The 27,500-nt window shown below is 45.1% G+C and overlaps 2 protein-coding genes across 3 annotated transcripts in view; one reads left to right on the top strand and one right to left on the bottom strand.

Moving 5' to 3' along the window:
• The window catches only part of foxd2 (forkhead box D2), a 79,312-nt gene extending 64,347 nt beyond the window's left edge, over positions 1–14,965 (top strand). The window contains exons 5-6 of the mRNA XM_048253101.1: positions 12,061–12,143; positions 14,099–14,965. The gene's annotated coding sequence lies outside the window, so the exon portion shown is untranslated. The remainder of the gene's footprint in view (positions 1–12,060; positions 12,144–14,098) is intronic.
• A 1,782-nt stretch (positions 14,966–16,747) lies between these two features.
• The window catches only part of trabd2b (TraB domain containing 2B), an 84,298-nt gene continuing 73,545 nt past the window's right edge, over positions 16,748–27,500 (bottom strand). For both annotated transcript variants that reach the window (XM_048253670.1, XM_048253671.1), the window contains exons 5-7: positions 22,141–22,231; positions 17,608–17,898; positions 16,748–17,015 (exon numbers count right to left, since the gene is read on the bottom strand). In XM_048253670.1, the coding sequence (XP_048109627.1) occupies positions 16,784–17,015; positions 17,608–17,898; positions 22,141–22,231 (614 nt within the window). In that variant the 3' untranslated portion in view covers positions 16,748–16,783. The remainder of the gene's footprint in view (positions 17,016–17,607; positions 17,899–22,140; positions 22,232–27,500) is intronic.

Raw genomic sequence — 27,500 nt, 5'->3', positions numbered from 1 at the left:
TCTCTCTCTGTCTGTTTGTCCTCGTGGGTGGGAACAGAGGGAGAACAGAGGGAGTCTGGGCCACTGAGCCCTGGCCACTTGCACCGTGTCCCTCCTGGGTGCCGTGGCAGGACCCCTGGGAAGCCCCTTTAATGGCCTAATTGGCACTTAATTACCTAACAGACCCCCCTTCTGGCTGTGGGGCAGATGACACATGCAGGGGGAAGAGAGGGGTAGAGAGAGAGAGAAAGAGAGAGAGAGTGGAAGAGAGGGAGTATCTGTGTGTTGGAATAGCCTCTTGGGAGGGAGCTTCAGTTTGGATGTGAAGTGTGTGGATATCAGGGTAGGGTTGGCCCACTGTTTTGTTTCCACATTCTCTGGCATGTTCCATGTACGTGTTAGTGCTCATCGCTGCATGTGTTTACACATTTTGCGTGCGCAGTGCGCTTTGCAGACCGTCCGAATAATTCATTTCACGTGGCCGGTGTGGCATGCTTTTTCCTGATTTGTTTAAGTTGAGAATTCCGTTACATATGTGCTGGCTTCTGACATATAGCTGAACCATCAAATATACATCCCTCAACTCACAAAAACATCAACATCTCCCTGTAGACTTGGAGATGCCATTGGATTAGATAAAAGTAACATTTCATGTCTTAAATCTTTAACTCCGTGAGAGATTTTTCTTTACCCAGATTAGCATGAATATGTGGGTGTGTGGGTGTTAACCTTGTGGTGTCAGATATTATTCCTGGTAGCAAGGGGAAAGTAGCTCTGTCTGTTGTTTACAGAAAGCAAATGTTCCTCAGTATGGTGTGTGTGTGTGTATATGTGTGTGTGTGTGTGTGTGTGTGTGTGTCTGTGTGTGTGTGTGTGTGTGTGTGTGTGTACAGGCCACAACACACAAATAAACAGACTCTCCTACACTCTCTCGCTGTCGTTCTGCCACGTGCACTAACGCCGTCACACTCTCTGTTGCGTTTTATCACCCACACACACTCTTTCACACTTAACTGTACAGAGTGCATGTTTGCCCATTCTCTCTCACACCCCAGTGCACTAGTAGAGATCCCACCCAAGATGTTTGTGTTCGTGTGTCTGTGTGTGTGTGTGTCTGTGTGTGTGTGTGTGTGTGTGTGTGTGTGTGTGTGTGTGTGTCTTTCTCTCTGTGCTGTGTGTGTGTGTCCAGGGTTCTCTGAGGGAGAGAGAGTCCCCCCTGCAGGCAGTGTTTTTGTAGGTGAGGGACGGGCTCACACATGGGCAGCTGTGCTAGGGGCCGGTGGCTTTAATCAAAGCACAAGGGGGCTGGGGGGGCACAGGGGTGAGCAGGGGGTGAGCAAGTGGAAGCGCCCGCAGAATGGGCTCTGTGATCACTGAGAATGAGGGGACTCCTCAGGGCCTTGGACCCTCGCTCAGCAAGTACTGAACACCTGCTTATCTGCCGGCAACATTCATTTCCTTGCCTAGACCAGAGACTGAGAAATCAAATTTGTTTCATGGAATCAGAGTATGCCTGCCAAGCTTTTTGGTATTAGCAGTTGCATTGGTAGCGTTAGTTACACCTTGGAGGTAGCTTACTGTAGTTGTAGTGGTAGCAGAGACCACACGACTTTATCCCCATCTGTCTGCTTCTACATTTCGCCAAGGCCGCTCCTTTGGAGCGTTTTAGATCCCTTTATTGAATAAAATACGAGAACAAAGAGAAGCTCAAGATTCCAAATAATTAAATCATATATTTACCCAATTGACTCGGGGCAGCGGCATGTTGATTGTCGACAGATTGAGTTACTCGGAGAACCTGTGGGAAGTCTAACAAAAAGGACACAATCTAACGAAGCGCATGTGTGCGGCAGGACCCAATGAATGGTAGACTGCTGCAACTGCATCGCAGACGGCAGTGTGGGAGACTGGCAACTGCAAGGCACTCTCAGCGGCAATTTTTCATTAACCTCAAAGCATATCTTGGCAATATCAAGTTATGAATTAAACTGTAATTATTTAGCCTACATATTTCTTTAAATTATTTAAACAATGAAACGGATCTATACTGAAAACTAAAACACACACGTTTCTTCTGCATTACGACATAGGCTCACTTTGTTCAATAAAAACACTTTTTAGCTCTATATCTGAAGAGTCTTTTTGTCAAGATTATCCTTTTTTAAAAATCGAGGATATGCTTTGCACGTATGCGATTTATTTGAAATCTAGACGCTAGTGAACTTTGCCTCCGAAATCATATTTAATAGGCATCGTCTTGAGTAAATATTTTGTAGACTATGATAAGAATGAAAATTAATAATGAATAACATAAATTAATAAATAAAAGCTTTGAAACTCGAGGAAGTCAGATCTTCAAAAGACCCTTAATGCGTTGCCAAGCACAACTTACAAACACGCTCCTGCGAACCCAAGGTTTATTAGCCTTGACGCATAGCGACGGAAAATTAAATTTGACAAAATAAATGACTAACAGAGCGAATGGCGGATGGATTTCAGTCGAACCTATAAAGAGATGTAGGCCTATGAAGAAAGGATAGTGCATTTCATTTTAGTCTCGATGACAAGGTGTAGTAACAACGTGAATGATGGTGATGATGATATTCTTATTTGTATTAATATTGTTGTTGTTATAATAATATATAAGAATAATAATAATAATATTGTTATTATTAGCCTACTAGAAATAGGATAGTGGTGGTAGTATTACTACTACTACTACTATTACTACTACTGCTACTATCATCATTATCATATCATCATAATTATTATTAGTAGTAATAATAGTAGAAGTCGTAGTAGTAGCAGTAGTAGTAGTAGTAGAAACAATACAAATAGGCTAATTTGCATCATAACACCATACCAGCATATCATAGGGGGATCACCTGCTAAAAGTAGTGGCGCTCCACGACCCTTGGTTATGTCGTAGCCTACACAGTTATGTTTAGCTACAGTTATGTTATAGGCTACAGTAGGCCTGCACTAATTAATTTAACAGTTGGCTATCTAAATATATTTATTTGCATGTTTGTCAAGCATAATTACCAATGACCTTGAACGTGAACAATGGCCATGAAGCAATATTTGCCTGATACCTGGGGAATTTAATAGGCCTAGGCTACTTAGCCAACAACGTGTTTTTTTTATTTGGGGTAGCTTAGCTGCACGTAAAATATAGAATTATTTACAAGATTTCAAACGCAAAACAAGAGTATAGTAGCACAGTCTAGATTGACAATGTGTTGTGTGAATAATCCATCGCTTGGTGGTATTTGCCAATGAAATGAAGCAGGTTTGAAGCAGGCTATTATTCTGGGAATATTATTCAATAACCTACCAGGCTTCCATGTTTCCTTCGGCGTATATCAAATTTCTAAGGACATACGTCATACCAAACGGTTAACTCTAATGCCTATAATTCAGGAATTTTAAACATATATATATTGTCAAGGTAATTATTCAGAATGCATGTGATGCCTAGGCCCTATCCTCAAGATATTACCCAAACATTGGGCTATCTGACCCTAAAAAACACTGTTCCAAATTAACGCTCAATATGTTTTAGAATAAGATGCTATCTTGATTGTAGGCACAGCGTTGTGTGCGCTAAAGACTCCATTCATCAGATACACATGTGGGAAGTAGGTGTTATGACGTACACAACAGTTGTTGGAAACACATGACAACATCTTGTTTTCACCAGACATGCCTATCGATCTTGATCTATCTATCTGATAACTGAAACATAAGAATAACATTCCTTAAAATACATGGCTAGATATGGGCATAATGTTTATCTACTGGCTGAGGACTGCCATTCCTAGTTAGTGATTGCTGATGCTGAACTGTTGTATTTGCGGACATAGGCAAAATAGAAAGTGAAATGTAATGAAATATAATACAATTTTAATGACGTGAGTCAGGATGAAGATGGCAAGCAAGTTAAAATAGCATACCAAACTTGATAAGTCTATTGTTCTTTTTTATTGTTATGAATGTTTGTAAGTGTAACTGAAGAGATAGTGTACAATACGGGCCAGTCAGTTGCTTAAAGACTTTTATCATTTAGATTTAATTTACGTCATTTGAATGTTTGTAATGGCTAGGTATTTTAAAACTTATTTTGGCTCGTTTCGGCAGAACTGTTGACTTGAAACTCAATAAACATCAAGGCTGCAGAAACCCCCTCTTTGAGTCACGTTATAACGGGGAGCGCTCGCTCTTGTGGCTTTTCCACGCCTTTACTGAATCATGAACACCGCCGCGGAGCGTGAACATGCCCCAAAGTGATTGTATGCCGGGGGAACCCACAAAGGGAACATATGTTTCAACTTTGGTGCTGAAGCGGTTTTGACACGGAGAGTTGGATCGGATAGGCCTCCGCCATAGTGTAGAATCTGTCTCCGGCACCCTCATCCCCATAGTCTATGATGTCATGTGATTGAATCATTTTAGAGGATGACATTTCAATACGAGGAAGGAAGCACATAATTAAAATAAAATTAAGTGGAATTAAATAAATCCGTAAAGCGCCTGTAGTTTATATCCACAAACCTCAGTTTGAAGTATGGGCTATATCCTATTTAAATTTACAACACGCTTTATATTTTTTGAAATTCGTTCCACAACAGCAAGAACGTAAAATTAACCCCCTGAATTAAAAGGGAAGTCGTGTGAGAGACTTGGAGTCTCATTGAGGATGAGAGAAAGTTTGGCAGTTGACGTTAGGCTACTTCCAGAGACATTTAATAGACTATCTGTTATTTATTTTACAGGCATTCACCTTCATTACTGCAATTTCGTTAGCTCATTGCTTGCCAAGTTGAGACGGAAAATAGCATACTATGTTCAATTGCTTAAAATAAATGTAGGCCATGCAGTCCAAATGTACGGAAATCTCAAATACATTTTACGACCATGTTGACAGTTTCAAGAGGCCTACACCTGTCTTCAGTGTAATGTATTTTTAATGACAATAATTTCTTATATGCCCAGTGTCTAAACGGCAACATCGCTGTAGATCGTGCTAATTTACACCTCATCGACATATTTGCGACGGAGATGCGCTCATTCGTTGGGCCAATGCTAGTGCTTTCAATTATGCAGTCGTCTGCAAGCCACACATTAGTGAAAAAGTAAGAATCAGAGAATAGCGTGTGTGTTTCCAAACAAACTAAATGAAAAGCTGGTTGTGTTTTGTGCAGTGGGTGATTGGACCCTCCGTGTGGTCGAACTTTCTCTTTTTGGAATGACCTCTCGTTTCAGAGCCGGAGTGCGAGGCACAAAGGGAAGCAGATGGGCGGCAGTCTTCTTTTGCTCCCTTTCTTCATCACCATCAGAGACCACAGTGAGACACAACACAGACTGAACGCCGACACACATTCTAATGGTGGTTTCTGAAGAGCTTTGCTTTGACCGCGATTATCGCCTTAAACTCAGTTAAGTCAATTAGACATTTTTGTGTTCACTGACACCCATTCAAAAGGACAACCTGGAGATTACGACGAAAGGAACAATTCAAAGTTGATTGAAGTTGATAAATACGTAGGCTATATTTTTACATGTCTTGCTGTGGGCCTACATTAAACTGTTGATACAACTGCTTAAGTTATTATGCCCCCGTTTGGAGCTGTAGCTATCCCTCTACAAGTGCATGAAGTCCAACACTGCGAAAAAAACCCGTCAGTCGTCAATAATTGTAGCCTGTATTGAATTGCGAGTGATGTAAGCTAGTCTATTCTCTCTCTCTCTCTCTCTCTCTCTCTCTCTCTCTCTTCCTCTGTTCACTTTCATGTGAAACAGCAGGAGGAGCGCAGCCCCATTTAGATCTCCTTGCCTTTAAAGAATAAACGGCGCGGCTCATGTTTGTGCCACCAACCCACCCAGCACAGTGAAGATGTGGAAGCAGCAGAAGTGTATTTGGTATGAATAGATCCGTGTTTCAACAAAGCCGCCAAGCTGCAGGGCTCTTCGCCTGTGTTTGGAAGGCACTGGTTCGTGTGATGAGACCGAGGGGACCTGGGCTGGGGGCTCCTAGTGCATTAGGCGGTAATAGGTTTGGGATGACCTAAACGATTTGTTGACTGGGACAATAAATCTGTTGTGTGTTTCTTGGCATGCCGAGGGGGGGATTACAAGTTGTCGCACAAAGGAATGCAAATTGCAAGCCAAACTCTCAGAGAGGCCTTTGGATGAGGGCTGCCATTCGGAGTGTTTGAGCAGATCCGCGGTTTCTTCTGCTTTATTTTATGTTTTTCTATTAGTCCTAATAACTGTGAAGGGCCTGTGAGTAGCCACTGTATTCATCTCAAATCAATGGATTACCCACACCAAGGCCTATAGACCTCCCCATTTGCATTCCATTGAAATATTGACGCTGAGCGGTGACCAGGATTACAATGTCGTTCAATGGTGTTAAGACCTTCTCTAAATGAAATCAGTCTCTGAGTCATTTGGAATTTTAAGGGTTTCTTCATTCCCCAAATCCTCCTTGAATTATTACCATAGGCTAGTGATTTTACAACGACACAAATTTGACACCCATGTAGTAAGCCTACACACATTTTCCAAATACTGAACAAAATAAACAATTTATTGGTAGGCTTATGTAGATCTCTATGTCAGGTGACTCTCCTATAGGCTTACATGGGAAGGAAGTGAAACAATCATTAGATCACAATTTATTATTGTAGCCTATTCGTGAGAACATGGTGGCATAGCGTAATATACTGTATGTTTTTCGTAGCGAGCCAATTGAATTAACTGAACGATATAGGCCTATGGTTCGTGGGCTACACGCACTCGCAAGACATAGGATTTCCCTATTTGTAACTTAAATTAAGGTTTGAACCACTGCATTAGTTAAAAGAATGAGAACCTCACTGATATGGTCCAAAATTACGGCAGTATGACAGTTTTATGAAGAAAAAAAATAAACCATAGGCTACTCTTTATAGGCCTATATATCAAAATGTCAGCGTAAATGTTTTTACATATACATTTAATTTGCATAAGCACTGAGTCATTTAATTGTATAGATGGCAATATAACCCCCAGTGTAATACCAGTGCGGTGACGTAGACCGCACTGGTATTCAATACTCCCTCCTAGCGACGGACAAAATAAAGTGCAGTTATGACCGGTTCTGATTTCCGAATCATTTTGTTGGCCCTGTTCTCAAGAAATAGCCCAAGTCTCACCATCACCTCTAAGCATAGAACTAAGTTACCGTCATCAACACAATATGTTATTTCAGAAATACATTTCCGCTGCTTTCTTTTAAGGTTGGACCCACCCATCCATTCGCTATGCCAAGTGAAATAGGTTTTCTTTTCTTTATTGATTTGGGGCATTTGGCATTGCGCCAAGTTCCTGTCAAATACCAACGATTCGAAGCACACAAAAGAAAACCGCAGAACGCTAGAGATAGCGCCGGTCTATATCAACTCTGAGCGAGTTGTGTGCCATGGGGGCCTCGTTATTAAATGTCGGCGTTTAACACAATCACTTCCTCTCCACTCTGACACTTAAGAGCTGTTGTTTTCGTTGATTTTATTTTCCTTCCCCACCGTTAAACAATTATGTCAGGCAAATTGGCCCCTAACTTTCTGGAATATTCCATCAACGGCAGAAATGATTTCTTTTGCGCGTGTTTATTGTCAGCATAGATACGCACCCCCCCCCCCTCCCCCATAGCCTACTGAGTTAAAATCACTAGTGTATAAGTTGCAACTAAGTCATTTTTAAATGATTTTCTCACCACCACCACCATCACACACACATAGATTCTTACACAGCCCTTAAACAGCTGGGTGTAAGGATGTCTTTTGCATTTCGCTGAGCCTGGAAATCTGAAAAGTGCTGCCACTGTCAGTGTTAGCACATGAATAATATCCTCCCTTGTGACAGACCTTGCCAAACTTCATCCACAGTTTTAATTAAAGAACAACAACATTTGTTTAGAGCCCTTCCCTACACACCCTCCTACAGCCTCCATGCACGGGAGAGGTACATATGCCTGACCTCTCTCCCTCTCTCCTCTCTCTCTCTCTCTCCCTCTTTGTCTCTCTCTCTCTACTTCTCTTGTTCTCTCCACCTCTCCACGCTTTTCTTTCTGCATTGCTTTAACTTAACTTGCTGGTTGTAAAAGGATGTATCACATGAGGGAGTTACGATGATGTTTTACAACACCCTGCGCAGAAAGAGAGGAGCCATAATTGCGGCCCCCATAACTTTTTAACAGACTGTGTATGTGTGTGTGTGTGTGTGTGTGTGTGTGTGTGTGTGTGTGTGTGTGTATGTGTGTGTGTGTGTGTGTGTGTGTGTGTGTGCGTGTGTGTGTGCATAGGGGGGTTGCATAATGCTAGGGGCCATTATTCTCAGATGCACATAAAAAAACACCGTGTGTCTTGATGTCACACATAAAGTCAACACTCAGACTCTTGTGGTAAATCATGCATAGGTAAATCTTGATTGAGAGCTGTTGTGTAGGGATTGGTTCCCTGATGAAGTCTCTGTGATGTGATAGCCAACGAGAGGGACAAAAGGCATTGCTTCCTCGCTGTCAATCAGTGTGAACACGGCAGTTAGCCACCATATTTAAAACGTCTCCTCTGATTGAATAAAAAAAATTTTCAATGGAGCCACTCGTACTGTAGACCTCCTCGTTGACACTTGGCTGCTCCACAGACCAAGGAGCAACGCTGAGAGGCAGCACCGGCCGGATCCATTTAATAAATACAATTATGGAATCAAACAAAGGCTCCAATATCCATTTCTAAGGAGCGTGCCGAGTACTCAGCCCCACCAACCCCTAACATACAGTAGGTCGCCTCGGTAACCCCATCAGTAGCATGCAGATCAGACCAACAGCTCTTGTTGCACCCCACCTCAAACCCCTGCAATTCTGGGGGCCCCTGATCATTCTCACTTTTGTTCATCGAGAGGCAGGTGGGAGTTTGCAACGTGCTCCACAACCATCCGCTGGAGATTTCCAACCGTCCCTCTCTCACTCACTCACTCATTTTTTTTGCCTCCCTCATCTCTGAAATGATCAATTTGGCTCCTTTTCTCTCTCTCTCTCTCTCTCTCTCTCTCTCTCTCTCTCTCTGTGCCACTTAGGGCCAGGCTGAATCCCATAAAAATGCTCACTTACAGTAGAGCGGGCCGAGCTGGGGAGAGGTCAGTGTTATCTAAACACTGCCATGGGGGCTATTTGGTATAGCACCCTCCATCTGGGAGGAAACCGGAGAAATCAGACCATCACTTCAATCAGCCACACAAGCACAGACACAGACACGCACCAGCGCCGACACAAGCACAAGCACAAGCTGTGGCCGGACAATGAATTTATAATGCCGGGCACATCAAACTGAGAGAGGGAGAGAGAGAGGGTGTGTATGTGTGTGTGTGTGTGTGTGTGTGTGTGTGTGTATGAGAGAGAGAGAAAGAGAGAGAGAGAGATCAAGAGTTAAGTTATCGGTGTCACTGGCCGCTATTTTGCTTGTGTTGTTGTTTGTTTACAGATGGAAACAAACAAGTGATTGTTGAAGGTGAGAATATGGAGTGGGAGAGTGTTCCGTGGTAAACAGTGACCTGTTGTTTATGTGTGCCTGCTTGTGTCTGTGTTTGTGTGTGTGTGTGTGTGTGTGTCTATGTTTGTGTGTGTGCGTACGTGCTGCAAAACAGATTTCCTACTTGAATGAGTGTACTTCTCTGGCCCTGAGCATATTGAAAGTGTTTGTGCCTGCCTGAGCACATGTGTGAGTGTTTAGCTGAATGTCTATACTAAAGCATGTGCTTGTTTGAGCACATTAGTATATAGTAAACAATTACAATGATCAAGCAGTTACACACACCTGTACTTGTATATCTGTGGACTGTTTATATTTACACGACTGTGCTTTATGTGTGTCTGTGTTTGTGTATGTGTTTGTGAGTACTTGTACGTGTGTGGTTGGGATTGTATATGTGTATATCTAAGCATTGTGCTATTTTAGAAGTGTTCACACAAAAGGATTTTTGTTTATATCTATGCTGCAGAGTGCCTCTGGCTTACTTTCCCGGTTAAAGGTTCCCCTTGCAAACGATGCACAGAGGGCTTATTTACCCAGTGTCCCAGGGTTCTGTTCATCATCCAGGCAGGGCCAGACCCGGTTTCCTGGCTGTTTGTCTGTCTAGCTGGCTGTTTGGGTCTTCTGTCCCAGGTCTGCTCCAGGCCTCCCCACTCTCCTCCTCTCCTCCTCTCCTCCTCTCCCCTCTCCCTCCCTCCCTCTCCTTTCCCCTTGGCACTGCCCTTTGACCACATTAACTTCTTTATTATTATGGCTGCATCTCTCATGCAGGGCTCTTATCATCACCAATCAAACATCCAAAGAGCGGATAGCAAGGCTGGGGCAGGGGGTGGGGGGTTGGCTGGGTTACTCATAAAAGACAACTGAATAGGCAAAAGACAGAGGGAGGACAAATGAGGCCATGAGGTTTGGGTTTGTGACTCAGTGGTGTGTGTGTGTGTGTGTGCTTGCGTGCGCGTGTGTGTGTTTTCGTGCGTATGTTTATGCGTGTGTACATATGTATGTGTTTTTGCGGCAAGGGTGAACCAAGACGGCAGGAAATCTTGGATCAAGATGAAATGCTGCATTTTACAGTGAGAGTAAATAAAGCGAAGAAAACAAAGTAACGCATGAAAAGCAACGAAAAAAAAAAACTAGATAAAGAGAGACGTCCGGGTGAGACATCTGGGTGTTGTGACTAAGAGGAAATCATTGTGACGGTGCATGAGATGTTGAACAAGACTTCCAGACAGGATTAGCCATGGTTGTTTGGGCCTCTGTGGAGAGTCCAGGCTGTGAAGGTGGGAGTCGGGGAACAAGGGCCCTGGGTAAACACGCTGGTTTACGAGACAGCTTAGCAATCACCAGTTACCTTGACTGTCCTGATTTTAAGAGCTGCCTGGCCTTGGAGTTACCTGGATACTCCGAAGAGGAAGCTGATAAACAGCTTAACGTAATGGAGGTGTGGCCAAGTGCCTCGGCGTGGTCTGGTCCGACAAGAATGTGACATGGCGGTGTCCTTGTCCTTGTCTTCCTTTGTGTGTGTGTGTGTGTCTATTTGTCTGTCTTGCATCTCAACATGGTGTCCCCTCTCCCCATTCTCCCTGGTGCTGCTAAAGCTTTTCCGTCTGCCCTCATTTAAACCCATAAACGGCCAAAGTTAAACATTACCACCATCGCGCTGTTCCTGCATCATTGCACTCGGTAGTATCCTATGTCATCATCTCGTCTGGATGTGAGATACAATTCAGGTGTGTTTAGAGGAAGTATGTGTGTGTGTGTGTGTGTGTGTAGGTGTGTAGGGGGATGGTGCTGGTGGTGGTGGTGGAGTGGGTTGCCAAGGGTGAATCGTGATTTAATTTGTTGGCACTGGGATGCACTTAAAATTCTCACCCTGAGCTCTGACCTTAAAGTTTGTGTGTGCACATGCATGTATTCATGTGTGTGTGTGTGTGTGTGTGTGTGTGTGTGTGTGTGTGTGTGTGTGTGTGTGTGTGTGTGTGTGTGTGTGTTGTGTGCTTCAGCACGGTGTATCTGCCTGTTTGTTCAGTAGGGTGTTTAGCCCCAGTTAGCTGAGCAGACAGCCCTCCCAAACGGACAACACACACACACACACACACACACACACACACACACACACACACACACACACACACACACACACACACACACACACACACACACAAATACACACACACAGACACACTATATGTCCTATTAGCAGTGTTTGAGCTGGTCTGATCTGGGCCCATTTGACCTCCACCTTCTCCCTGACCTCCAGCTCTCTCCCAAGAGGCATGATGGCAAGAAGGCTAAGGTGTGTGTGTGTGTGTGTGTGTGTGTGTGTGTGTGTGTGTGTGTGTGTGTGTGTGTGTGTACAGTATATGCGTGTTTGTGTATGTGTGTTTGTGTGTCTTCGGGGGAAGAAGCTGTCTGACTTAGTGCAAACACTGATGGTCACACACACACACACACCGCCCCTCCTTGGTTCCCCCTGTCTGTGCTCTCATCTTCTTTTTCTCCTTCACAGGTCCACTGTGAATAAAACCAGAGACCCATCACAAGGCAGCATGCATATGACGCGCCAACTGTCCAAATGTGGCAGCCATTTCGGTGAGGGCCTCTCAACATTTGTATATTTTGTGTAAATATGACCACTCAAAGTGCCTTTGGAAACAGCCATGGAGCCCACATTTTGAACGACGCTGCCACCCCAAGCTATCTTCCTATTGAAGTAAATGTTTTTACGACAGGGGAACGAGTGTGTGGTTGAGAAGAGGAGGCAGAGAGAGGGAGGAAGAGCGGGATGAGCAGATGAGCTAGGATGAATGAGAGAGAGAAAGAGAAAAAGAGGGAGAGAGAGAGGAAAGGTAAGAGCACAGTGTTTCACAGGTTTTTGCGACGTTGCACCGCTTTATAATTCAGAACAAGGGGCACTTCACATGCGAAATGGCTTCTCTTTGATATCGACAGCAGCTTGAGAGAGAGTGCACTCAAAAACAGACGCCAGCAAATTTATTCTTGGGTGAAAAAAGAGAGATACAGAGAGAGAGAGAGAGAGAGAAACAGAGAGAAACAGAGAGGGAAAGAGGGGAGAAAAAATAGTTGTGTACTACTGTGGCCGCGCATGCGAAGAGCCAAAAGCTTTGATGCTCCAGCGGTGACACTCCACGCCGTAATGAAATATGGTAATTACACACACATGAAAGCGCTCCACAGAGACACAGAGAGCCAGATAGATCAGGGAGGGCAGCTACACACACAAAAAAAGAAAGCCCCGAAAAAAACAAATATGACTTTCTCCAAAGATACCCACTGTCATTAATTGTCCTTTTTATAAACATACATTTGATTCTATCGGCAACTACAAAGCCCCCCCAGCAACATCATTTGACCCAAAAAGGCTTTGGGGTAAAAGGTTTACTGATTAACAGCAATGCATTGTTCACTCCCAACAATCACAACACTAAAGAACATAAATCAGGTGGATTGCATCGGCTGTGAACCCATTAAAAAGAGAATCGGTTTTTTTTTTATGTTTTCTTTCATTGGCCCTATGGACAATGTGCAGTTTGTTTTTGCATAACGCACTAATAGCAAAGGTTAAGATCGGATAAAGATAGGGAGAGTTCATCCAGTAATGTGGAGGAAAAGACACATAAACTGTGTGTGGCCGCCCTTAGAGAAACATGACCAGAGAGGCGGAGGCCAAAAAGGAGCGCAGAAATCAGATCTACATCTGAACAAAAGCATCAGACCGTTGGGCCATGTTTTAAACATGCAGTACATTTGAAAGCGCATGTATATTTTGACCGCTGAGGACAGTCTTTTCTTTCCTGACCTTCAGAGGGACTGTGAGGATGTCCCTAAATTTTCAGCATTTCTCTGTGTCAAAGTGCCGTCCTTATGGCATCTGAAGGTCCCAGCTAGACAAACAAGGCATTAAGTGCTTTTGTTTTATGTTAAATCCCCTTTACCAGAGGTGATTCTTTAACAACTTCCTCATCTTCCCTCAAGTAAGGTCAGCTTGTCTGGCCAATTCGGGCCCGGGTGACCTTCATGAGCCTTAACCTTGGAGTCCTCCTGCCTCCCCGTTGATGGAAGAGGTGTGTGTGTGTTTGGGGTGGGGGGTATTTGGTGTTCGTTGGGGGTGCGAAGGTGTCTGTGTGTGTGTGTGAGCAAAGCAAGGCTGTGGCTTATATTATGCCTTAACATGACTGGCAAATCCGGCACGGTTAAACAAACTTAACCTTCATTTGTGAAACAGTGCAAATCAAAGGGCACAAAATGACTTGGCCAAGTAATTACCACCTGGGGAAAGCAACAGGGGAAGGAAAGGGGCGAGAGGGGAGCCCGAGGGGAGGCGGGGGGTCGAGTCCACTGAAAGAGACCCGAGCAAGCAAGCGGGTGAGTGAGAGAGGAAAGAGAGAGAGAGGGAGAGAGAGGGAGAGAGAGGGAGAGAGAGAGAGTAAAAATGACAGAATGGGAATCATTTAAGGAGAAGAGGGCATTTTTAATGAGTTTGCCCAGAAATTGATTTTCCTGTGTAATCTTTTATTTATATGCAGCTGCCGCTCCCTTCCTTGGCACTGTGGGGTCAGTCCACGCTGAACTCTGTCAGGACCCCCACTCGGTCAAACAACAGCCCAAAGCCCAGGGAAAATGGTATTTTAGCAAAAGCAAACATTGTCCTGTCTTGGCTTAAGGGGCGAAATAGCTGTTTATTTTAAAACTTGTTCCCCTCTGCTAAGCATGAAAGTGTGGCCAGGGGAAGTGGGAGAGGGAAAAGTTCAAAATTTCAATTTGTCTTATTTTCTTATTTTTTCCCCTTTCCCTTCTCTTTCTTGTTCCTGTTATTAACTCTTTGTTTGAAGAATGGGATTTCATTTGTAATTAACATAGATGTAAATGTAATGTATTTCAAGTTTATTTTTGAAGAGGATTTAAAAAAAAAAAAAAAATTCTCTTAAACTAGATTTGTGAAGTATTTAGACTGGGGTATTGTATAATGGATTGACTTGTGTGTTAAATTCTCCAAATGTATGCTGGTGTGCAGCAGTGAAATGAAAAATGTGAAATGCTGCATTTTTATAAGAATCGATAAAATGTTGGCTGGCTATACTTCATAGGCTATATTTACCATTAATAATTGACTAGGCAGCAGTATTACCCACTGGCATTATCATATCAGCAATAAAATAATCATGACTGTAATATCTTTTTGTAATCTCTTCTTAACTATATCTAGACGATTTAGATTATTAGAAAGATAATTAGATAATAATAGATTAAAAAACAAAAAGCAAAGAAATTAGAATATAGGCCTATTGAAACATATTGAATATTGAAAGTGGAATATACAACTTAAAAAAAACAAAACAATTACATTTTTCACTGTTCTGTTTTTGAAAATAAAGGTATTTCATAAGCGTTAACTGTCTTTGGTAGGATATGTTTTAAAAAAATTGTAAATGTTGGGAACACTTTTGACACTTCAGTTTTCCTGTAGGCCACAACCGCCATCTGGTGGTGGAGATGGTGAAATGTGTCAGTAGCCTCTTGATATTGTGGATTTCATCAAGCTGTTTTGTTTTTAAATGTTGTAAAATGCTCCTATATCACCAAGGTAAGAAATTCAAAATCTTAATCAATCTTAAGAATAATGGTAACTCAATTTAGCATGTGGCCACTAGAACATTTCACATCAAATTCACAAGCAATTATCGAAACAGTCCAAGAATAATGGCCTATGGCTATCTATTCATGAGAGGTTAGATGAGACAAGACCATCTTTGCTGGCTACTAACCTCTTGTAAGTTACTCCTTTAGCCTAATTCTTTATGGCAAGTTTGAAAAAATATGTATATGTATTGCTCTTAAATACCCACAGATGGCGCTATTATCATGCAGTTCAGTGGTTCTCAACAGAGGGCCATGAGGGGCCTCAGGAAGCCGCAAGTGGGGGCCTTGAGACGATAGGGAATTATCAATCAAAATACACAAACATTTACATGAAAAGTCTTTTATCTATACACACAAAACTGATTTCTAATTAGATGAGAATGAGTCATGAAACATGTGGCATTTAAATTTTGTCTTTTAATCGTGGAACGGAACCTATCCACTTTCAAACTGACAAACATGGAAGCATTGACAAATGAGGCCATCTGAGGCCCATTAGAATGACTTCAATCACAAAACCCTAAAACCAACGTAATTATTCAACTAACTATAAACATGAATAATACAGAGAAGTTAATATCATACAACAATGCCCATTTCTACTATGGGAATGTGAACATGGATTTTTAAGAATTACTAGACCGGAAAAGGGGAATAGGTTTGACTAACTGCATTGGACTTCCAAGTGTGTACTCGTGGAGTCATAATGATCACTGGCAGACCGATTACGACGTCTCCTGTGGAAGGCCGTGGTCTGGATATTTCTTTTTGCAGGCTTGGAGGTAAGGATGAGAATTACTAATACAGTTAATCGAAAGAACAAGTCAAAATAGCATGTTACAGGTGAAATGTCATAGACGCATGTAGGCTATAATAGGCCTACATGTATTATCAACAGGATGACAACATTACTTAAAGACAGACACAATGGCTATTCAATACTTTATTTTTTTCAATATTTGACAAAGACATGAAAATATACTCTTTAAGAAATAATAAATATACAATACTCCTTTATGAACAAAATGCACAATTTACAAAATAGGTTGACTCTGTTATTCTCTTCCTATGTCTATTATACATTACATTGGTGACTTACTGTAATAATTATATCATCAGAAATGTTATTGATATTAGTGTTGCTATTTTTTTAACAGTTCAACATTCAGACTTAACTTGTGTTGGTGTTGTAGTTCATGAATTATATCCTACATTCAACAGATATACCCATCATAAAATAACACCACTTTTCGAGGTCTTTCAAAATTATCCACAATTTGTGTCGTGCTTCTGCAACTCTTCTTGAGAACACTGATGGGTCTCCTCTTTTTGTTTTTCGAACATAGCTTTTATAATAAACCCAGAGGAACCAAACGAGATGCTCCATCTTGAGGATCGAACCCAACACCATCTTCACTGTCTGAGGAGGCCACCAGTGGTGATGCTTGGTTAGACAGTCTGTATATGTGTGAGAGAGAAGAGAGAGAGAGAGAGTGTGTGTGTGTGTGTGTGTGTGTGTGTGTGTGTGTGTGTGTGTGGGGGTCAGGAGGTGAAGAGGAGGTATGAGGGGGTCAGGAGGTGAAGAGGAGGTATGAGATGAGGCCTGCCAGGAAGCAGGTGAGTGCCTTGGGGAGGGCGTGGGGGGCCACCCCAGTGCTGTGGGGGCTGTGGTGGGACGGGGTGCGGCTGGAGGGCTGGACCCTGATGTGCGGCGATGTCCTCCTCTGCTGCTTCGGGTGGGTTAAGGGTGGCGCCACCGTCACATAGCTGTTGGTTATTCTGATGCTGGGCGGAGGAGTAGTGCTGTAGTGACAAAAGAACATCATTAAAAAGCTGCAGATGTAAGTGATAGAACACAGCCTAATGGAAAAAATGATAGAACACAGCTGTATGAGAACATTATAGAACAGTCTTATGAGAACATTTTAGAACAGTCTTATGAGAACATTTTAGAGCACATATGAGAAAATAAAAGATGGAGATGAGCAGAGACTTTAATTTCGGAGTTAGTTAGGGACAGGTGACTGAATACACAGAAAGATAGAAATGTACACTATACAGATATAAATATCTATATCTATATATATATATGAAGAGCTCTTTTCGAAAACGCTATATCTGAAAATTTTAATGAATTTTCATAATTTAGTTTTTTTAATTTTGTAATTTCAGTGGAACTGTAATTGGGTTATTGTTACTCAAACAAAACAACACAACTGCACTTTTATTGATAGACCTATTACCTAAAATACACAATTAAATAACATGACTTATTAATGTTTTCAAAAATGGATTTATAGCGTTTTGGAAAAGAGCTCTTCATATATATATATATATATATATATATATATATATATATATATATAATAGTGCTTGTGTGTGTGTGTGCTCTCACCTGTCTCCCATGCGCACCCACAAGTCACTGAACAGGCGCTTGCGTCCATGAGATCGGTGGTTCTTGCACGGCCGCTTGTGCCGACCGAACTCCTCCAGCTGGCTCAGGCTGTCCGGCAGCAGCATGTGGGTCAGCTCGTCCCCCGGCTCTGGGGGTTCCAGCTCCCACTCGCCCGTCTCTGCCTCTCCCTCTTCCTCTTCCTCTCCCTCCACCTCCTCATCGCTCCCCAAGTTGGGCTCCGGAATGGTGTCTTCCAGCGGCGGCGATGGCGGTGTCCAAGCACTCCAGCTCCTGTGAGAGAGAAAAGGCGCAGCAGCGGCGGTCAAGACAACGAGCTCTAATCGAATAGTTTCGGAAACCCACTGAGCGAGCTCGATCCCTATTAGCATGTGGGTGGAAAAGCTATAAATGTGTGGTTATGTCATTAGGCCTCGTAAACATGTGGTGCATCAGTTTGTGGCTTGTATGTTGGACATCTTACAAGCCAGCCAGACCTCACGGTCTGGAGGTCCAGTGTCTTATGGGCGCACCGGGGTCGTAACACAAGGTACTGGCCTGGATCCGATGAGGGTTATTGGAGGGCTGTTATCAGAGGCAGTGACAGCATAGCACTGCCTGTTAGCAGGAGCAGCACGTTGTCCTCCTGCAGACTTGTGCAACACAGGCAGGCAGCTGAGGTGTTGGAGTGGATGGATGTGAGGATGTGTCTGTATACTCTGGCTTAAACACACACATGTGTGTGTGTGTGTGTGTGTGTGTGTGTGTGTGTGTGTGTATGTGGTATGTGGATTAATATGCCATGACTCCCATGGCCACCCTCAGGCATATTCTACCTGCCTGGATTAGTGTGTGTGAGTGTGTGTGTGTGTGTGTGTGGGGTGGAGTGTGGAGGCGGAGCTGAACATCAATAGCAGGGCGCCCGGTCGTGTGAGCTTGTAAAAGAGTTTTATGGAGTACCAGATTCTGCCACAAGCCACAGGGGAGTCTCCCTGGACTACCCAGAGTGACACAGGCCTCTACCACATCACATCCTGCACAGGCTCAGTCCCAGAGACATGTCTCTTTTTTTTTTTTTAAGTATATTTTTTGGGCTTTTTATGCCTTTAATTAGATAGGATAGTGAAGATTGACAGGAAATGAGTGGGAGAGAGAGTCAGGGTGGGATCCGGAAAGGACCACGGGGGCGGGAATCGAACCCAGGTCGCCGGCGTACGGTGCAGGTGCCCCAGCCAGTCGCGCCACTGCTGGAGACCCCAGAGACACCGCTACGGCCCACTCCCAATCTCTCCCCTTATCCACTCACACACTTTGATGCGCGTTACCGCAAACTTTATGAGGGCTTAGGGCTATCCCACTGTGAAATTGTTGAGTGTTTGAGGGCTCGCCTGCACCCTTTCTGTGCTCTTTCCAGAAGTCGGCATTTATGGACACTTTCCTCCAGGGAATTACATACAATTCATAGCATTGTGACGTGAAACACAGGAATACCCAAAGGGAGGCTGAAAGCTTGAAAAAACATCAGTAAACAACTGCCATAAAATGGAAACGGAAATGTGTTTGCAATGTTTTTTGTGTCGTCAGTTTAATGATAGTCGCAGGTGCTGTCCCATTCCTGTTTCGCAATCTTGATCACTTACCACGGATGTCGGTTACATGTGTGAGGGTTCAGGGCTTAGACCTTAGCCTACCTCTCTTCCTTCTCCCTCTCTCCTCTATCTCTCCCTTTCTCTCTCCCTCTCTTTCCATCTCACTCTCAATCTCTCCAAAACAATGAGCTTTATAAGCATGGCAAATAATTTGGTTTGCATTGTCAAAGCATACAACAAACCGACTTCATCAACATATTATAGTTCAAGCAACAAATCTTCTACAGTCCAGTATAGCATTGTGGGTGGATTCCCTCTCTCACTCGGTTCTCTCTCAACGTGTCTGCACTACATTGGAATAACTGACTGCAGCACTAAAGTGAAAGTATTGAAATGGTTGAAAAACAAATATGTTATGTTATATGTGAATATGAATGAATTAAAAATACAAAGTTTACACTGAGGTTTTAAAGTAAGTCTTTCTCTCTCTGTCTGTCTCTCTTTCTTTCTCTCTCTCTCTCTCTCTCTCTCTGATATAGGTGGTGGTTCAGCATTAGGGTCCAGGCTGGGCCACAGAGAGCCCCTTTATAAGCACCGCTTTGCCCCCCGATCGCTGTACACCCAGGAGGTGTTCCATTAAAAAGAGGCCCCAGACCACCGCACACACACACACACACACACACGCACGCACGCACGCACACACACACACACACACACACACACACACGCACACACACACGCACACACACGCACACACACGTGCGTACGTATGTAGCCCCAACCTCCCATAAGGTGTGTCTCCATGTCATGCTGCCCACGCTAGCACCACACTTATTAGCCTGACTGTGGGTGGTGTGTCTATAGCTTCCATGGCTCTCCCTCTCTCTCTTAAACACTTTCTCTCTCTCTCTCTCTCCCTCCCTCTCTCTCTGCGTTTTCAAACATGTGTTCTGACATGATGTCTTCTGGTCTTAACACACATGGAGTCAGAGAAGACCAGCACACATGTGGTGCTGGGTAGGGGCCCCCCATGTTTGAGGTTTGTGCTCTCTCTCTGTTTCTCTCTTTCTCTCTCTCTCTCTATGTCTCTCTCTCTCTCTCTTTCGTTTTCCCCCCATCCATGCTCCTGTTTTGTGGCCGTCATGTGTGTTGTGTCGTTTGGGTTGCCACCACCGCCAGCTCACCTCATTTGGAGAGGCCCAGTCATGAAGTCACCCCCCAGTGAGGTGTGTGTGTGTGTGTGTGTGTGTGTGTGTGTGTGTGTGTGTGTGTAGGGGTGCTGCCTCAGCGACCACAGTCAAATCAGTCAGTCTGTCACCCACTCCATCAGCAGGTCCACTCGTCAGAAGCGTTCCCCTCCCGCCCTCTCTGTTTCTCTAACCGCAGCGGCTGTCGCCTCCACTCCACGTCTACTCGGCGGCAGCCCGGAGGAGTGCCAGTGGTTAGCGCCGCAATTTGCACTGGGAAGCGCTTTCAAAAACACCGCCTGTCTGCCTGCCCACTCCCATGGCAAACACACACACACACACACACACACACACACACACACACACACACACACACCACTCCTGCAATCCCACCATTTTCCCTCTTCTTTTTTCCATTTGCACCCTTGTTGGAGTGTTGCGCTGGAACCAGCAATGCTGTTGCTTTAATGGGGCTCAACCTGCACAGGGCTTCTGGATCAACTCCCTAAAGCTTTAGCCCACTAATGGTTTGGTCACGCCAGGGAGGTGTGTGTGTGTATGTGTGTGTGTGTGTGTGTATGTGTGTGTGTATGTGTGTGTGTGTGTGTGTGTGTATGTGTGTGTGTGTGTGCAGTTTGCGTAAGGAGCAGAGGCATGACCAGCAGCAGCATCGCTCCACTCAGATGTGCGGCTCTGAGACCTCCGCAGTAACAGTTGGCAGCGCCAGCCGACTGACCGGGCTGGTCCACCTCTGCACAGCTGGCATGCGGGATCAAAGCAGCCCCACCGTAGCAGAGGTGTATGGGTAGCTGTGCTCATGTGTGGAGAGAGAGGGGGAGAAAGAGGAATAGAGGGAGAGAAGGAGGGAGGCAGGTGGAAAAGGGGCCAGGAAGAGAAGGAGGAGAGTGAGAGAGGGAGAAAGGGAGAGAAGGAGAGGAGGAGAGTGAGAGAAAGGAGAGAGTGAGAGAAAGAGAAAGGGAGAGAAGGAGAGGAGGAGAGTGAGAGAAAGGAGAGAGAATGAGAGAGGGAGGAAGGGAGAGAGGAGATAGAGAAGGAGAGGAAGAGAGGTGGGGAAGGAGAAAAGGAGAGAGAGGTAGATAAGGAGAGAGGGAGGAGAGTGGGAGAGAAGGAGAAAGAGGAGCACCATGGTGAGTTGTATTATGCTACGCATGTCCACTCAGAGGCCTCTGGAGAGGGGATGGGCAGTAAACTCCCTTCAAGTGTAAAACACTCACAATAAACCAGAGAGCAGGGGAGAGAGGCCAACGTGTATTTTGCTTTTCTTTGAAATGTTTGGAATATTTCTCTGGCGCGATAAAAGCTTGTCGGTATGAGGGATAACATGCAAAATGAGTGAGTGAGAGGAGAGGAAAAACAGAGATTGATGAAGTGAACCAGAGAGAGAGGGAAAGAGAGAGAAAGAGAAAACAACCAGAGAGCAAGTGAACGCCTGCAAGAAAAGAAAAACGAAGGGAAAGGGAAGGTATGGAAGAACTCTCTTTTCATGTGTTTTGTTGTTTAACTTGTTTTTTGGCTTTTTCCATCCACTAACCTTGGCATGGTCAAAACAGGGCCTGAGGTCAGCAAACCATGATTAAAATGTATTCCAATTAAAATGTATTTCCCAACTCCAGGGAGGGAAAAAGACAGTGGACTAGTCATAGCGAGGAAGAGAAAGAAAGCTGAGGTGAAAAATGACAGTGACAGTAAAGAGAAAATAAAAAATAAAAATTAACAAAAATAAAATGAAAAGTACTCACTCTGTGAGTGTCTCCCCAGCTGGTAGGTGTTCCACCTGGTAACCCTCCTGCCTCAGGATCTCCAACACGCTGTGGTTGCCAAGGAAGTGACCTAACAGGAGACAGAGACAAAGCCCTCAATACACACACACACACACATACACACACAATAGAACAAACACCACACTCTCTTTGCACACACCCTAGGCCCTACGGGGGAACTGAGCCACTTGGCCCAAGAACGGGAGGGGTGGAGGTGTGTGTGTGTGTGTGTGTGTGTGTGTGTGTTTCTGGAGGAATGGGTGGGGGGTAACTGATGAGGTGTAAATACAGGCTGATGCAATCATCATGGCGTCCACAGGAAAGCGCTGGGCCGTTTGATTCCAGTCCGAGAGGGCCTGGGCCGGCGGCTTTCTGCAGCGCTGCACCCCCACGCTCCTGGCTCTTTGCCCTTGATCATGAGGTGCACTTGTCCGCCTCGGTAATGAGGGGTCGAATTAGACACACTGCCCGCCTGCCTGCCTCAATGCCTGGCTGCCCACTTCGCTTCACTTTGGATCTAGCTCACACGCACACACTCTCTCTCTCACACACACACATAATACAGGCATAATTCCTTCACGGAGAGACATCAAACACGCGCTGGAGTCCGGCAGGCCGCGCTGATGAAAGGTGTTTGATTCGGGGGGCGCAGGGCCGTTAATCCGCCCCGTCACTCACCCCAGCAATAACGCCTAATGTGCCCTGACATCACCCCCCCCCCCGCCCCCGGCATGCTCCACTGACCCCCCACCCACACACTCTCGTCTCCCCCAACTACCTCCACCTAAAGCACCCCCCTCCCCCCCACCACCCCCACACACACCTCTGTCCGTGCGTCCACCGTCCTCCTGCCAAGGCTTATTACCAGCACGCTGACAATTCTCCAGCCCGTCTCCTTTCATGCACCTTTATTAGGAGTATTTGTCTGCTCATTCCTGAGGGGTGGGGGAGCCCTTTCTTGGCTTTGGAGTTCAAAGAAATGGAGGTGTTGGCAGAACGTGTGTGTGTGTGTGTGTCTGTGTGTGTGTGTGTGTGTGTGTGTTTGTGTGTGTGTGTGGGGCCTGTGTGTGTGTGTGTGTGTGTGTGTGTGTGTGTGGGTGTGTCTATGTGTGTGTCTGTGTGTGTAGGCTAGCCAGGAACAGAGTGGCGGTCAGATCAGACAGGCAGATTAGCTCCCCTGGCATCTCAATCTATTGCACACAGAGGGGAGGGAGAGAGAGATAGAGAGAGAGATGGAGTGAAGGGAGGGAGGGAGGGAGAGAAACAAATGCTCCAGTGAAGATGTGCGGCTCAATTCTTTTGGCCTCTGATCCACCTCTAGCTCGTGTTCTCACCTCACCTCACCTGTGGTCCACTCTGCACCCTCTCCTGTTTCCTCTCCCCAACCTCTCCCTCTGCTTCTGCTAGCGACTCTCTTCACACCGTGACTCTTTCAGTCCTCAGCTTTATCAGTTTTCTCATTTACAAATTATTTTATATCTATTTTTATTTTTTATCTAATCTGTTTTTCCCCTCTGCAAAATATTTTTTTCATAGTTTTGTTCGCCTAAGGCCATCAGGAACATGAACCAAGTACACACATGTTGACCACAAAACGTCTGAGCCAGCCCACCTGCACAGCCCTGCCTGAGTGAGGTGGCCTGTGTGTGTGTGTGTGTATGTGTGTGTGTGTACGTATGTGTGTGTGTGTGTGTGTGTGTGTACGTGTGTGTATGTGTGTGTGTGCGTGCCTATGTGTGTATGCCTGTGTGTGTGTGTCCTCTTTGTGTGTGTGTGTGTGTCAGTGTGTGTGTGTTTCTGTGTGTGTGTGTGTGTGTGTGTGTGTGTGTGTGTGTGTGTGTGTGTGTGTGCGTTCCTCATCTGCATTATTCATTAGCTCTGTCTAAGGACTCATAAATAAACACAGGGTACAGAGGCCTCTCATAGGCGTTGGGTTACTGCAGCCAGAGAGAGGAAGAAGTTGCTGGGCTGGAGGGGTTGAGGTTTCTCTGGAATGTGTGTGTGTGGTCACCTCTCTCTCGCAGGGACCGCTGTCACACTGCGATGGCAACCTGGGCAGTGGTTGGCCAAACACCTGCTGAAATGGAGAGCCACTCTCTCTCTCTCTTTCTTTCTCTCTCTCTGTCTGTCTGTGTATGTGTGTGTGTGTGTGTGTATGTATATGACACATGCGTCTGTCACCTGTCTGGAATGTTTACTCTAGACAGCCTAGCTGAAAATGCAAATGATTGTAAACAGATAGTAGTGGAGACGCCAGAAAGCTAGCCTGATTTCCTGGATATGCCGAAAACAAACAGGGGATTTTTATAGCGCTGTAATCATAAATTCACATGACCTTATCATGTCTCTCTTCTCAGAAAAGGCCTGACTGGAGGCTGTCTTAAAGAATTCATCAGTTCTAGCGACTGCACCATCTTTTCTTTGTCCTCAGTTCTTCTTTTCTTCAGGAGACTGCAGTGGTCACTCATGTTATTTTCTTCAGGAGACTGCAGTAGTCGCTTGTCTTCTTCCCATTTCATTCTTGTCTGTTGTTAAATCTGAACCGTAAGCACATTTCTCCATCTGCTGTCTCAGTCATAAGTGCTGTGTGCCCTTCTAATTATTGTCTTTATTTGAGACAACTCTCTCTTTCACTCTATCTTTCTTTCTGGCCCCCTGACTCTTTTCCTGACTCTCGCCTTCTATCTCTTCTCTCACATTCTTTCTTCACTCTCTCTCTCCTCTCTCTTCCCCTCTCTCACTCTCGCTCCCCCCTCTCTCTCCCTCTCTGTCTGTGTCTCATTGTCAGGATGTGCTGTGCGCATGTGTTTGTTTGTGTGTGTGTGTGTGTGTGGTGCGTATGCAGGGTATGTGAGTGCGTGTGTCGTGTGTGTTATGTGTGAGTGTGTGTACGTGTGTGTGTGTGTGTGTGTGTGTGTGCGTGTGTGTGTGCGTGCGTGTGTGTGTGTGTGTGTGTGTGTGTGTGTGTGTGTGTGTGTGTGCGTGCGTGCGTGTGTGTGTGTCTGCCACCCATGCTCTGGGCTTGCTGGCTCTGGCTCCAGTCATGTCAGCACCTCTCCCCTCCTCTCATGTCCCCTCAGTGAGCCTCTCTTTCCCCCGCTGTCAACATACCAGCTCAGATCAAAAACACGTACATACACACACACACACACACACACGTGCACAAATGCATGCACGCACATACACACACTCACAGACACACATACACACACGTGCACACACACACACATCTACACACACATATGAAAACATCAAACAGATGAGAGGACCAGCAATGATGTGGGTGAAGCCCAATGAGAGAATGTTCTGAACACCTGAGGAGAAGGAGGGATGAGGAAAGGAGAAGAAGGGAGGACTCACAATGAAGAGCGTAGAAGAGAGACAAGAAGAAGAGGGGGTGAGAGAAGAGAGATGAAGAGAGAGGGAGAAGGAGGGATGAGGAGAAGAGAGGAGGGTAAAAGAGAGAGGGAAGGGAGGGATGGCGGAGGGCTGACGTATACAGTATGCCTATAGCAGAGCTCACACTGGGCACTGTTGCTATGGCCCAAACAAACACAGATGGGGATGAAAGAGGCAGAGAGCCTGGCACAGAGAGGGGGATGAAGAGAGGAGGAGAGGAGATGAGAGATGGAGGGAGGAGGAGTGGGGGATGAGAGAAAGAAAAGGAGAGGAGATGAGATGAGAGGTCCAGGAATGAATGGAGTGGGGGTATGAGAGAGATGTGCTATGCTGGCAGTATAGTACGAAAAACAAAGGGATGGAACAGAGAGGGATGATGAGGAGGAGAGAGAAGGTGGAGGGAGGAGTGGAGGATGAAGAGAAGAGGATAGGAGAGAAGAGTTAGAGGGAGGAGGAGTGGAGTGGAGGATCAGAGATAGAGAGAATGGAGAGTGGAGGTGAAGGGAGGAGTGGAGTGGGGGATGAGAAAGACTTGTGGTGCTGGTTGTACGGTAAGAAAAACAGAAGGACGGATAATGATGACACCAGACAGAGGGCCTCTCACTCTTTGGTGTCAGTCAGTGGGTGGCCAAGCTCTGCTTAGGTCATGTACCCGTCTGAGCAGCTGCATACAGTATATGAAGTGTGTGAGCAATGACGTATAAGATGTGTGTGTGTGTGTGTGTGTGTGTGTGTGTGTGTGTGTATGTGTGTGTGTGTGTGTGTGTGTGTGTGTGCACATTTACATGTCCATATTGCTACGGCTGCATGTGCTCCCAGTGCTGTTAGTCCCTGTTCTTTCTCCCCTCTCTACAGGTGTGCTGCAGGTAATCGATTGGGAGCACCTGGCCAGCTGATTGATCAGGACATAAAAGGGCTTGACGATCCTGTTCCTGGAGAGAGGCTTCTGGTGGCGACTGCTGGCTGTTGTATTGCCTCCCAGCCTGGGATTTTGTCATGTCTTTATTTAGTGTTTTGTTGTGTTATGTCTTGATGTTAATAAATCCCACTGGTTGGGTAATTTTAAAAGGTGTTATTATTTATTAGACTTTTGGGTCAGTGGTGGGTTTTTGTTCACCCCTAAAGGGCCAGCTAAAGGTGGGGCAGGGACGTGCACAGGGGGGTTGCTCAGGTTGCCCGGGCAACTGCCCATATGCCCTTCTCGACTCACGTTGCCCTTCCGAGGGGAAAGAAAAATAAATAAATAAATCGTACAGTGGATGCAAAATTTCACGTAGGCCTAGATTAAAAAAATTGCAAAGCCTCACTGACTCAGTAGGGGAAGGGCAAACTCTGTTTACGTGGCTGCAGCGCTGCACGCGACCGGCACCTGAGCTGAGCCTGCATGAGCGGCAGCGGCCCTAGAAGGAGATTGTTGCGGTTGTCGGGTGAGACGACTCAACGTTGTTGGAAAAGATGAGTTTGTGATGTATAACAAACAAACTATCATCATTAAGTTTATGAAATTAATTAAAATCTTCATAAATCCAGGCTGAGTTTGTCACTTTTAGCCTAAATAATCAGAAAGGATAGCTTGCAGACAAGCAGCCCGTTATCACATAGCCTAGGCTAGGCCTACTATTTTTTTGGTAGGCATTAGGCAAACTAAGCTACATGTTTGCTGATAGTTAGTTTCTCACATTTAGTTTTAGCAAGAAGAATGAATGATGGATGTAATAGATCACATTAATTATTTTATTCAAAATGGTTAAATGCCTAAATCCTATCACTATTTTGGGTAGGCTATTGTTTAAAGCCAATATGCCCACTGAAAAGAGGCGGATTCAGGAGAGGGAGAGACAATTCAGGGAGGCAGCAAAGAACAACACATCACTGCAGGGTTGGCTGCGAAAAAGTCAACCAGCAGGTAAGACAGATGGGGGGTTGGGGGTGTTTCAGGT

This window comes from Alosa alosa, chromosome 9 (genome assembly GCF_017589495.1).
Source record: "Alosa alosa isolate M-15738 ecotype Scorff River chromosome 9, AALO_Geno_1.1, whole genome shotgun sequence".
NCBI classification, from domain to species: domain Eukaryota; kingdom Metazoa; phylum Chordata; class Actinopteri; order Clupeiformes; family Clupeidae; genus Alosa; species Alosa alosa.
The sequence above is the reverse complement of the archived record's forward strand: the minus strand, read 5'-3'. Positions and strand labels throughout refer to the sequence as shown.